Here is a 14,138-nt window from a genome sequence, read left to right as displayed (position 1 = left end):
GTGTGAGGTGTGGGTGATAATCGTGTCGGCGGGCAGGGCAGGCAGTCACCAGCGGGAGGCGGCGAGTGGCGGCGGCGAGGAGGGTAGCAGACGACAGGCTGTTGACAAAGTCACAATAAACCTGTGGAGCCTCTGAATCTGCCTGCCATGGGCCCCCACACCCTACCCTGCTCCCTGCTGCTTCTGCTGTCATTCCTCTGTAGTGCTAGTGGCCTCGGGGAGGTTATATATGCCGTGAATGCAGGTAAATGTGGTTGATGTGGGTGTTGTGGTGGGAGGCGAGGCAGGTGCCGCCAGTCAGGTGAGCGGCCTGGCGGGGGGCATTTTTTAGTGCTCTCAAGGCTGTCCCCTCAGAGCCGTGTTCTGCGTGAGGAGGATAGGCACGAGGCATGTCATGTGTGATGAAGGAAATATAGTGATGTTCTAGCCAGCGGATCGGCGTCAGGTGGCCTCGTGGGGCTGTGCCTTCCGGACACGTCACACCTGTCCGCCGTGCACGGCCTGCACGGGTCGGCGCTGCTGGGGACGGGGCTGGCATCTTGGATGACTCCCAGCGTGCGAGGGAGAGCAAAATAAAATAGAGAGTCAGATAGCAGACACGCCAGCACTAATTATAGCCAATTTACAACATATGTAAGAATGAGGCACTGGTTTTGCTGAACAGTGCCACATTCAAATGTATCAAAAACATTTAACAGCTCACTGAATTTATAATGTCGAGTTTTCCTTTGATTTGGTCATTAATTATGATAAGAAATAGGACATCATAGCAGGGAAAGATTATATTTGTTTGTTCTTAAGACATTTAGTTTAGTATATTAGTATTAGTATTGATAGTATATTCTTGGAATGAATTTACCCTTCTTTTTCTTTGAATATTAGGAGTTTTGTTATGACCAGTTTTCAAACTTACCAACCCTGACTGAAGAACTGAATCCATACTATGTAATAATACTGTTGTTTTCAAAGACAAATCTGTGTTCAGGAGGCTCCGCCCCTTCCACCCGATTCACTAAATGGTATGTATGCAAGCATTAGTGCTTTCTGCCACTTTGTATTTTCCAGCAAGATCCATCAACTTGCTCTAGCCATAAGCTTGGTGAGCACTACTTAAGGCCCCTCTACTCAAGGCCAGACATTGGGTAATCGTAATTGATTACAATCGATTCCAGTTTTTCAAGTGATCGTAATCATAATCGATTACCCTCTTATTTTTTTAAGTAATCGTAATCGTAATCGAATACATTATAAATGTAATCGTAATTGTGATTACTTTGGCGATTACATTAGCAGTTTTAGTTAATAGTTTCTTGTACAGCAAGTATGTACTCTAAATATCTGTAGCAATTCAACCAATTAAATATTTAGTACGGTACATGTGTATGAAATTTGCAAGTTTACCTTTCAGTCCTTCCTGTAATCACGATTAATACATCATGTAATCGTAATTGTAATTGATTACACCTAATTTTATTGTAATCGTAATCGTAATCATGAAAATATGAAGTAATCGCAATCGTAAATTCGTAATCGATTACATAACATAAGTAATCGCCCCATGTCTGCTCAAGGTTGTCTCTTACAAAAACAACCTGATGAGAAGGGTTGATATCTGGGTTGTGTGCCACATGCCCATATAGTCAGAGTTGGCATTCATAGACTTTTCAGGTGATAGGCATCAATTCAATCTCACAGAGCAGTCACTGATTTGACCAAGTTATTCCAGTGATACCCCATAATTCTGTGAAGACACTCATTACCAAAAGCATCAGTTTGCCTCTTCATCACAAACGTTGTTATATACGGAAATGGTTGGGCATAGCAAACTTTCAGCTCTCATAATTATCCAAGTTCGTTATGTGGGATAAGTTTGGATCCCTTGGATATGACTGAACGTCACCCCCTTCCACCTAATTGGCATGTTAAAGCAAGGGTTTGCTCTAATACAGCTTTCAAATGATTACGTGCATAACAATAACATATCAGCCATCTAATCTCATGAGATTATGGGAAAAGTTGAAGTTAAACAGAAGATAATGATGATGATGAGATGCATTCCATTCAGCAAATCAAATGAAGTCTCCATCATGCAAGCTTGCCACATTAAAGGAAAGCTAATATAGATAGTAACCAAACCCTACTTAATTAGTAGCCTAGCACCACCAAATAAGCACTATAGTACTACAGCATTAATAACCCAGCCCCAACAAACTAACATGCTAACCCTATTTAATGAGCAACTTTTTCCTATTGATTGTGGCAATGTATATTAGCCAGCAGAGGCACGGTGATAGATAGATAGATATAAATATAGTTTCTGGGATGGTCAGAGTTTGGTGAACCCATATTTGAGGTGGAAAGGCAAGTAGATCACTTCATATAGGATTTATTAGTTGGTATTTATTATGTGAAACTATAGTAGGCCACAACAAATCATGTGACCACTTTGTTGCCACTGGCTGGTTTAGCCTACTGATTTTTCAAGAAAAAGCAGAAAATAATGATCAAGGTTGTACATAGAGTAAGTGAGGTCTGATAATATGGAAATGAGGGAAAATAAATCCCAATTTCTTTTCCTACCAGAGGATGCTGCCATGGGGTCACATCTCAAAATATATGAGAAATTGATCTGTTTGGGAGAATAAATCTTTTTCCTAATAATCCAACCTGGGATTCAAAGGCATGAGGTGGGCATTGTAGCGCTGAACCTAAATCTACCTCACAATTAAGGCCTTTGGAGTCTTTGTCTGCATCTTTGGTCGTTGTGCTAGTCGGTTTCATTTCATATGTCCATCAACAAAGTGGAAATTTTGATAGTGGCACCTGTGCTGTTCTAGTTCATGAATACATGAAAATCAACTGTTGTGAGAGATATCCTAGCTAATTTTTCAATAATATATTTGAATGTCTTTGTATACAAAAAGACCCTCACTCCTTATAAATCCCAAACATGGCAATTTGCATTGATAATATACCATATAAGCACATGAAAGACAAGCTTGTATCAAACAGTAATGTCAAATCATACTAAAAAAATCTATGGCCTATGCTATTTACATGTAATAAATTTCAAAATTCCTTATGTATAAGCACTTGCAGAGCCAGGTGTCTTTTTATGTACCTAAAATGAGATGAATTATGAATTCTAGGTATTTGAAAGGCCATAGATCATTTGAGTATGAGCTGACTATAAGGTTTAAACTGCTCGATACAAGCTTGTCTGTGCTTGTATGGTATATTATCGATGCAAATCATCATGTTTGTTGTCTACATAAGACGGCTTGAGGGTTCTTTGTATACAAAAACATTCATACGTATCAATGAAGAAAATAGTGTGCCTGTGCCACATCTACAGTCATGAGTGGACAGATGGAATGAAAATAACTATATATAGTTATACTTAGGTTCACTTACTTTTTTATAGAATTTAAAGGATTCTTCTTAATGTACATGTACGTAGATATGAAACAAGCCTTATTGTTTTACCAAGAAATAGTGACAGAGCTCATTGGTTATGACAGGAATTTGAGAATGTGTTCATTTAAGAAAAACTAAAAAAAATTTGGTTCAATAACTACAAGCACTGTTGCACCTCATGCTTGGAGAAGCAGCCACACATTTCTTGCAACTAATATTGTCACTTGACTCTTTACTTGTGCCTCTAGCAGCAGGATGAATATGCATCATTGTGCAAGATACACCATTTTTTGTCAGGTGTACATACTTACTTATTCATGAACCTATAAAAGTATGGTTGACTTTTTTTTTATGTATTATGAGTGAATATTTATATTATGCATTGTGATGTAGATACAACATTAGTATATATCATATTGTGGGATATAGATGACCATAGTGTAAATTATTAAAAATTGGCCACAACTTAACTCAATATTCTCATTAATGAAATAATGCTTGAGGAACTTGAAAGATATAAACATGATACCACAAATGTGTGTGCAATTTTAAGGCATGATCACCCTACTATGGCAAATCAGTAAATCCTTGGTGTCATGCATGCCTTGTCATGAGGCTTCCATAGAAATGGAGTATGTAGCACATATGAATAAATTACAGCTAATTTTTTCATCAATGTGTTCTTTGTATGCACTTAAAGAATAATCTAATAAAAGAATACCATGATATAGATTTTTAAAGTTTATTGTTATATTGAGAAGATAAAATTTTAATGAAGTACATACTCTACCTTGCACCGCAGGAGGGGAAGCTCACATTGATGTATATGGTGTGAGGTATGAGAAAGACCCTTTGACTGGCAAGGTGGGGACGGCATCTGACTTTGGCAAACAGCTAGTTATTGGCAGAGTGCCCCCTGGAGATCAGGTGAGCAAAAGTGAAATAACATAAATTTATTTATTTATTTATTTATTTATTTTTTTTTTTTTTTTGGGGGGGGGGATTGCTCAGTTTCTGATCAATCAAATGATTGAGTTTTTTTTTTATATATTCTTTCCTATTCCTAAACTATTTGTACTTCTACCAGTATTGTTTTGTTACAGGTGTTGTATCAGACTGAAAGATACCACCATTCAACCTTTGGATATGAAATTCCATTGAAAGGTGACGGAGAATACGTTCTTGTCTTGAAGTTCTCTGAGGTTTACTTTAATGCACCGGACCAAAAGGTAAACTGATTACATAAGCTGAGATTTTATTGGTTTATGGATTTCTTTAAAGACTAATCCCATCATTACTAAGCAAAATTATTCCATAACAGTGTCAGATTTAGAATTGGTGAGACCCTAAACCAAAAACAACTTGATCCCCTAATCAAAATGTTTCACCAGTGATGTCACAGTGTTGCAACGGTTTCTTCAAAATGGAAAAAAATTATGTATGTGCTTTATTATAAACAATATTTTTAATATTTCATTCTGAGAACTTGGGCACCTCAGAAAAATGAGGGGGCATCGTATCTAGGCTCATTTTTGTGATGATGCCCCTGGTTAAGAGGTCTAGAGGAGAGTTCTATCCATCAACAGTAACACTAAATGCCCCATAAGGGAATATACAACACCAACTCTAATTCACATATACCTAATAATAGTGTGTGCTGATATAGGTTAACTATACGTGTAACAGTAAATTGTGAAGTTGAACTGAGAGCTTTTAAATCTAGTCTTCAGAAGGGGTTTGGATTCATCTTTCTTGCTCAGAAGAGGTGTGTACATTGTAAGGCTGAGATTTTATGAATCCCTTACTAATCATGAGGCTCCAAGCTTTTTTAACCTGTGCCTAAATCCAGCACTGTTCTTCAGACAGTCTTAGCAGGGTATATTTTGTTCAGGGCGGTCTACTAGAAATCCAGGAATGTGTCTGTTAAACACATGCTATATCTAGCAGTTGGATTTAACATGTAATAAGTTTTCCATGATTGCATACCTTTTATGATCATATGAAGTTCAATTTAAGTTCGTGATTGTTATTAAATAAAGAAAAAGCATAACTTTGGTTCTTAGATATATCTGACACCCTCAGTTATTACTCATGTGGATTCTTATCATTGCATTGTCTTCAGGTATTTGATGTGGTGATGAACGGTGAACTCACAGTGGTCCCTGCCCTGGACATCTTCTTGCGTGTTGGGCGAGGTGTAGCCCATGATGAATATGTGCCATTCACAGTGGCAGGCAACACTCTCATGGTGGGGGGGCAGGAGAGTCCTCTCAGGGGCAGCAAGGTCAAGGTGGAGTTTGTCAAGGTGTGTTGGAAGACTGAAGAATTTTTGTTGTTTGGAGCTACCTATTGCAGGTTTTGTTGTTGTAAGCAACAGAATGGATCTTTTTCAAGTACTTTAGGCTCAGATATCATGACTTTTATTAACACCATATTTTCTTGAAAGGCTTTTGTCCTCTGTCTTCAGATCTCTTAATGCAAGCTTTGGAGTGAATGTTGTAATGAATATAGAATTTTTTAAGAGAGGAAAAATGTATTGAAGTAATTGATTTTGTGGGTACAGCAAGTTGAGGTAGTTTTAAGATGAGAGAAGCTGGTGAAAGTGGAGGAGTATGAATACCCAAGCCCAGTTCTACCTTACAGCTGATTTTTCTTTTCAAAGAAGCATTGAATAGGTGAAACCCATACAAATAGACATACTGTACCTTTTTTCATACCTTTTGAGTCATTAGGAGGAAGGTATAACTGGAGGCAGCCAACTGTTTAAAAAATCAGTTTCTTGAATTTTTGTAATTTGAAGTAAGTGTGTTTTGCTGTTGTGGAAGTGTAAGAAAAATAGTTTGAAAGTAGTTTTTTTATATAACCTAATGCATTCTTTGTTTTATATTTTTCACAGGGTTACAAAGACAATCCAAAGGTGAATGCCATTTTTGTGATAAAAGGAAGATTAGATGGTAAGTTTTACTAATGTATTCTTTGGTCAGTTCTGGAAATTTTTCAAATTAACTGCATAATTTTCTTAACTAGATTTATCTTTTAATACTTTCTAATTATGATTGGCTTCCTGACTACATACATCCTTTCTTGAGAAACTTAATTACAATAGTCTTGTTCCTGATCCTTTAAATAGATGTGCCAAAACTACCACCACTACCACGCGAGGAGGAGTTGGACAGTGAGGTGGAGGAGCCGCGCCAAAGTGCCACACTTCAAAACACCAACACAAACCAGAACAGCAAACAGCAGCAGTCAGCCAAGCGACGGCCCAGTGGCCCCCGCACCCCAGACCCCTATGCTGCCGATGACACAAGCTCCATGCTGCCTGTGTTTGTGGCCATTGGTGCAGCCATACCTATCCTTTTCTGCCTTTGTAAACTGTGATGGTTGCATTCGTCGACATGTCGTAGCTCTCGGGTGTTGCACTGCTTCTCGGAGACCTTTGTTTTGTGCTACAAGATTCTTCTCTTCTTGAGGCGTTTTTGGAAGCATGTGTGCAGATGTGAAAATGGTAATGTACATAACTGATGCAATATATATATATATATATATATATATATATATATATATATATATATATATATATATATATATATATATATATATATATATATATATATATATATATATATATATATATATATATATATATATATATATATATATATATATATATATATATATATATATATATATATATATATATATATATATATATATATATATATATATATATTGCAAGATGCATATGTGTGCAAGAAATTTTGCCAGCCAATTGGAGAACAGTATTAGGAAAACTTGAGTATTAACCTATGTCCTCCTGGGTCAGAGTTTTATTTATTTGTTTAATTTGTCATTGGTGTAGTTTGAGGTCTTAAAATTGCCTAATACTTTTATAAGTGCATACTGATCATTTGAGATGAAAACGTTTGTTAAAGTGACGATCATTGCAAGTCTGTAGTTAATGGGGACACCTTGCCATATTTACTAGTCTTTCCGGTGCTCACAGACATCACTGGTACTTGGAGACTTTTTTTTGCCTCCCACTCATTATTGTTTAAGTGACACGTTACCAAAGAAAGCTGCCTGAGGATGAGGCTTCAGAGTCTTCTTGGAACCATGTTATGTACTTGGTGCACATCTCAGTTTGTGTGTTCAGCTGTTCTTGGCAAATATTTGTTCTCTTTCGTAGTGCATTCTTTTTCTTCTTTTGTATGTAATAGGTATACTTAATATTATCAGTATGCACAAGGCTATAGCACAATGGTGGTGGTGGTGATGGACACTACAGGGCACAGACTCAAATAATATTTGCCTGTACAGTATTTTTGTACAACTTGCTCATTCCTTCTATCCAGGTTTTCCAACCAATAATAAGAAAATTCTCTTAATATTGCTGTTATATTGCGTCCATACTTTAAGGGTGGCAAGGAAACCTTGGATACGATGAGAATCCATATCAAGGATTTAACTTATTTCTTGTTTTTACATTTTGATGCTTAGTATGGTTTACTTGGGTTGGTTAAATCTATGTTATTAAGTATCAGTTAAGTCTCATAGGGCTGTTGCTTAATGTGATTGTAAGCCTTAGTTCTTTTTTACAATACAGACAAGAGCTGATGTAAATTAGCTATATGATCATTATTATTACAGTTATCATTATTATTACCATATTATTATTATTATCATTACTGTATTACTATTATTATTATTATTATTATTATTATTATTAATGATATTATTTATGGTGTAGCTCCTTTTCACTTACAATAGATTTTAAACAAATTTAACATACAGAGTTGCATTTCCAGCAGGCGAGGGCTGTAGCAGCAAAAGTTGGAAATGATTTTATGTGTACATACAAGGTGCATCAAGCAAGGGTCACGAATTGAATTTGAAAAAATATCATTAAGAAGAAAGGGAGAAGAATAAGTGGGTGAATATAATAATAATTTGATAAGAAATAATGATAATTGTTATAAACTTATTAATGTTTTTTTTATTAATCTACCCCATCATTTTCACACAGAATCATGAACTAACTCACTTTATACTTCAGAATGCATACATGATGATTTTCAGTTATACTTCAGATAAATGTATGTAAGTGGTCCTGAGAAAGTTGTTGATGGTGATAACAAAAACAAAACAAAAGTGCATATTAATTTTACTTGGCTGAAAGCAGTAAAGACACACATACTTTTTGAAAATATGTTGTGCTTAAACTGTCTTCAAATTGTACCTCCAAGCTTTGCTTTAATATGTCCAAGATACTGCAATGAGGACAGCTTGATTTAGTGCGATTGTGTGAAAATCTAAGCATTTCAGTGATGTGGGTGTGGGTGTTTGCATGTGTGGGTGTGCATGTGTATGTGTGTGCTTGTGTGTGTTTTGGAATGTTCTTACCCAGAAATAGAAACAGTTGGACAATGAAGTGAAATGTTGGTAGTGCTAAAAAGAGCAAATTAATCTATATTTATATTTTGTACACCTTATGGCCTTTGTTATCCTGACTAATTCATTAGAAGAGGAAAGGGAAATATACTATAATTCAATGTAAAGTGGTTTGAAGAGAAGGTAAATGATTAAAATTATTTACAGGTAGAGCATTCTCACCAACTTTAATGCAGCATTCCACTTAGTACACATGTTTTATAAAGATCAGAGGAATGAAAATGAACTATTGTTGAAATAAAAAATTATGATCAATTTATTTTAACAATAGATATTATTTATTATTAATGTTCAATTTTCCAGAGTAAATTTTTTTTCCTGATGTGATTACTTATTGGATAGGTGCACCTGAGTTGTTTAATGTACCCTTTGGTATGAGAGAGCAAGCACATATATCAGCATACAAAGTAAAAATGTATAAAAGAATGAAGTACCTGCTGGGAAATGAAAGATGCATAGAAAGACATTGACTACTTAATATATGGGATGATAACCAAGTTGTACCTTCAATCCCAGTTAATCCATCAGGGAAAACCTCCCATGGAATGTCTGGCTGAGGTACAAAATGAACTATTGTTAAAACAATGAATGGTTTTCAAACTTTATTTTGCTAACAGTTTATGTTTATACCTCAGCTCAGTTTTTTTCTAGTAGTTGGTGAGAGTACTAAATGGAATGGTGTGTATGAATTTGTGAACTAACCCATTCAGTTCCAGTCACCTCCATTCTTGTATATTGAACTAGAATGTGATAACTCCTAAAAATATGGTTACATAATTATTTTTTTGGTATGCACTTTATTTATTTATTTTTTTTTTTTTGTGTGTGTGTAATCAATATTTATTTATTACTACAATGAAATAAGATCATTACCTGACTCAGCTGAGAACAATGATTGTAAACAAAAGTTTGACCAAACAAAACACTGAAATTCATTACTTTATTTTTATATTGAATCATGGTTGCAGTTCATATATTATAAATATGAGCACTGTGTTTATTATTGTTTTGAGAGCAGAACTGTTTGCTGAAAGTTAAATTTTTGGATCATATATCAATATGTATCAGCTCTGGAATAATAATATCATACTGTTTAGATGAAACTAACTTGTACCAATCTCATTTATTTAAACACTACTCAGGACTGTTAGAATGGCAGAATATAGGCTGAAAGGAGACAAAAATGTCCTCTCAGTTATTTGCACTAGTATGACATCAGTTTGGGGACCTACTAGTCTTAAAACTTTTTCTGTCATGACCTGGTAGACTCCATGGTTTGTTTTGCTGTATGTGCACTACTAGTTGAGACATATACCATGGTCTGACTGGCCTTATCCGCCTCTATATTACCAACCAGATTCTTTATTTTTTTTGTATAGAATAGTGTGCCAATCTCAATGCCTTCGTTGACAGTGAAATATTTTAAGTAAATTTTCATTCATGCATCACAGGGGTCTTAGGCTCAAAATGGTCAAGAAAACAGGCCATTATTTCAATTAGTACATATCAAGGGAAAAGATGACCTTGAAAATTTCAGCTGATGTATAAAAATGAATGGTCTTAATAAAGCTTGATAGATATTCAGTGGTTAATATTTAAACATCAGCTTACATTTTCTGGTTATCTTTTCCCCTGATATGAGCATACTGGTTGGAATGGTTTGAGGAACTGGTAAAGATACCCTTAATCAGAAGACTGGGAGAGGATAGCACTATTAAAAATTAACTAGATTACCATAGAGGACAAGAAAAGTTCCAACAGATAGTAGCTACACTGAGACACAAAACAGAAGGACAAATATTGAAAATTCTCCTAATGATCACAAGTGTTTTACGTGTAATGAGTCTGAAAGATGCTTCGTATGGTTTAAATACAAATTTTTACCATGTCAATTAGTACTCATCAGAAATATCTACTTTGGAAAATTGGGTTGAGGTATGCAATTAAAATGTCAAAATAAAAGGTAATAATGAAACTAATTTTGATAGTTTATTTTCATACCTCTAGACAATTTTCAGAGTAGATTTTATATTTTCCATAGAAAGGGGACTAATGGGAAATGGTTCATACACATTGTCAAACAAACCCTAATAATTTCAAACCTGCAAAGTTAATGCAAGCATGCATTTTCACAGTAAAATTCATTATCAGTTTGTAGTGAGTTGGAAATAAATGTCTTACTGGATCTAGGAGAATAAAATTATTTAGACAAAGAGAAGAGGAATTGCTACTGTGGAAAGAAAAAGGAAATAAATATGAACTGTAATAGATTGGAAATGCTTACTACTGAGCTAAAAAAAAAACCATCCTTTTCTCCTTTTGGTACGGAATATATATATATATATATATATATATATATATATATATATATATATATATATATATATATATATATATATATATATATATATATATATATATATATATATAATGAAAAATACCATTCTCTTGGTTATTAATGACTGGCTTTAATGTATTGAATATGCTTACTAATAGGTCTAAAAAATAACTTTAAACCTTTTCTCGTATGGTACAGAATAGTTGCCATTGTGTTTGAGGAAAACTGACTACTCTTTTGGTCATGATTATGGGTCACCGGGGCTGTAATGGATTAGGGATATTTAATTTTTGTTCTGAAAATAATAGACAACACTCAACCTCTCCTATTGTGCATAATAGTTTCCACTGAATGATGAAAATATATTATTCTCTTGATTATGAATATAGATCCCTGTTAGGCTGAAATGGAATGGAATTTCTTCCTGTCTGAAATACTGAAGGGAAAAGTAAATAGCACTTGATCCATTTTCTCCTTTGGTGCAGAATTCTTTCCAATTTACAAGGAAAAATGACTTCTATTTTGGTTATGAATATGGATCTCTGTGTATCTGTGCACACGTTTGTTGTATTATCAAGACATCTGCAAAGTTGTGGGTCGTTTGAGACGTGATGGTGATGTGCAACATGAAGTACAGTGTTACATTTAGGATTTCTGTAAATTATTGACTAGGGTACTTAATAAACTTTGGAAACTATGAAGGAATTTACCTTGGTGTGTGTGTGTGTAATAATAATAATAATAATATTGATAATGATAATAATAATAATAATAAATGGTTTATTCAATTGTTGGCAGCCATAAAGCTGAAAATACACAAAATACAATACAGTGAGTCATGTGATGACTGATGAATAAAGGGGGAAGTGGGGAAGGGTGGTATGTGAGTTGGGGTGGAGGGGATATGTGATCATGGAGGTGTTAATGGCGTTAATGGCCCTCGCAAGTGTTGGTATCGCGGTAAGCCGGTACCGGTCCGTCCGAGATCTGACTGACCGGGACTAGAATATTGTGTGTGAGTGTGTGTGTGTGTACTCATTAATTTTTTTTTATAGAATTGAGTTAATTTCGAAATGTCAGCTATTCTTTATTTATGTTTCGGGCCATTATGGGCGCCATTGTGCGATCTACTCTGCTGGATGATTCGCTGAAGTGAAGTAGATCGGCACCGCACCACTATGTCTACACTTCTATATAATGAATCAGAATGGTTGCTGAGAGGAGCTAGATGTCACAAAATGCTACTGTTTAGTGTTATTTCAGTAAAAAATCGAATCCAATGAAACATGCAGCCGAACTTCCGAGTCCGACGTCAGTCTTATATAGTGACCGCTGAAGGGTGAACTCTGACAAGGGTTATATGATTTATATCTCGCTGCTTTTGGGTATTATAGCGTTGGGTGCTGTGGTTAGGTGCAACAGTCACGTGAGGAAAATCATGAATGTTTAAAGATTCACCCGTGATGATAAGAGGAGTGGTGAGGGGAAGAAAGACTGGCTTCCCTTCTTGAGGTCAGAAGGGCGAAGTGAAGGACTCCCACCGTGCAACTTACGGACATGCCAATATTGAGTAAGTGTTTCTTTATTTTAACATCATTTTTCCCCTCTAACCCTAATTAATTGTATCTGCTTCAGTCAAAAGACAGTGGGAGTAAATACGTGAGGTCAGTAATAGGCTAGTTGCATGGTAAATATCAACAGTTGAACACGTGAACTTTTTTTTTTTTTAGCACGTAGTTTGGGTTGGACGTAACCAATTCAAATTGTGTAAATTGGTTCATGAGAGACGAAGTTATTAAAGGTGCATAAAGGATATCAATACAATCTTTGGAGTGGTGGATAGTTGGCGAAGTCTGGCAACTCAACCGTGGATTACCGTACCGTGGATCACACGATATGACGGGTTAATTGTTGCTAGAGTCCTCTATAGCAGTGGTTTTCAACCTTTAATTTTTTGCCCGACTCACCCTTCTCGAGGGGTGGGGGGGGACTCGTTGCAGGAGGCCTAGGGAGTGTAAATGTGGCAGACCTGTCTGTTGGTAAACTATTGAACCTTATGGTTCATGAGCTTGTGGTACAGGGCCCGATAGGCTACTTGCAGCAGGTTACCGATGCATACTGCGCCCTGAGGTGGTTGAAGGCGATAAAGAGGTCAATATTCCAAATGTATTTGAGTTTTCAATCTAAGTTCTCTCCCCCTCTAAAACCCTGAAACCCCCCTGGTTGAGAACTCCTGCTCTATGTAGTTGTCGCATCCCCATCTTTATTCAGCCTTTAGTTACGCCCTATAGGATTAGATAGACTTTTTAGTTGCCCCTGTGGCCCGCCTTGCTAGGCGGCGTGTCCCAGTGAAAAATGTAGCCACCCCACAGACTACCCCCCCCCCCCCCCCACACACACACAGATAGAATAATGTTCACGTCAGAAAAATGCCACCTGCTCCTGTTGTTGTTATTATTATTATTATTATTATTATTATTATTATTATTATTATTATTATTTTTCTTTACCAAACTAAAGGCGGTGTCACACTAGTACTTTTTCCGTCAACTTTTTCCGTCGTTTTTCTGAAAATCGTCGATATCTTGGCTGCGGCCTGTCACACACAAACGGTGTTTCGTCTGAAACTTTCCGTCGGCACAGACCAAAGAATGTAAACAAACATGGAGTCCACGCTGCGGCAAAGATACGCTGCTCTGAACCTAATACTGTGTATTAGAGACTTAGACGAGCTAAACCAAAAAAGCTCATGGTTGGCTCGTCGGGAAAGAAAGTGTACCACAGGCTGTTAAAAGAGCTGAGTTTAGAGGATCATGAGATCGTTTGCCTGCAACGATGAAAATCGACGGAACGATGAAAAATCGACGGAAATCGCATTAATCGACGGAAAAAGTGCTAGTGTATCACACTAGCACTTTTTCCGTCACGATTT

At 36.1% G+C, this 14,138-nt stretch overlaps 1 protein-coding gene across 1 annotated transcript; it reads left to right on the top strand.

Moving 5' to 3' along the window:
* On the top strand, positions 1 to 6,971 carry LOC127003295 (malectin-A-like). The gene is made up of 6 exons (XM_050869766.1): positions 1 to 244; positions 4,220 to 4,344; positions 4,521 to 4,646; positions 5,540 to 5,722; positions 6,314 to 6,371; positions 6,548 to 6,971. Exons 1-6 carry the CDS (start codon positions 148 to 150, stop codon positions 6,796 to 6,798), a joined length of 840 nt encoding a protein of 279 aa, XP_050725723.1. The 5' UTR covers positions 1 to 147; the 3' UTR covers positions 6,799 to 6,971.
* The last annotated feature ends 7,167 nt before the right edge of the window (positions 6,972 to 14,138 follow it).

This window comes from Eriocheir sinensis, chromosome 25 (assembly GCF_024679095.1).
Source record: "Eriocheir sinensis breed Jianghai 21 chromosome 25, ASM2467909v1, whole genome shotgun sequence".
Classification (NCBI taxonomy): domain Eukaryota; kingdom Metazoa; phylum Arthropoda; class Malacostraca; order Decapoda; family Varunidae; genus Eriocheir; species Eriocheir sinensis.
This window is presented reverse-complemented; position numbering and strand designations above follow the sequence as displayed.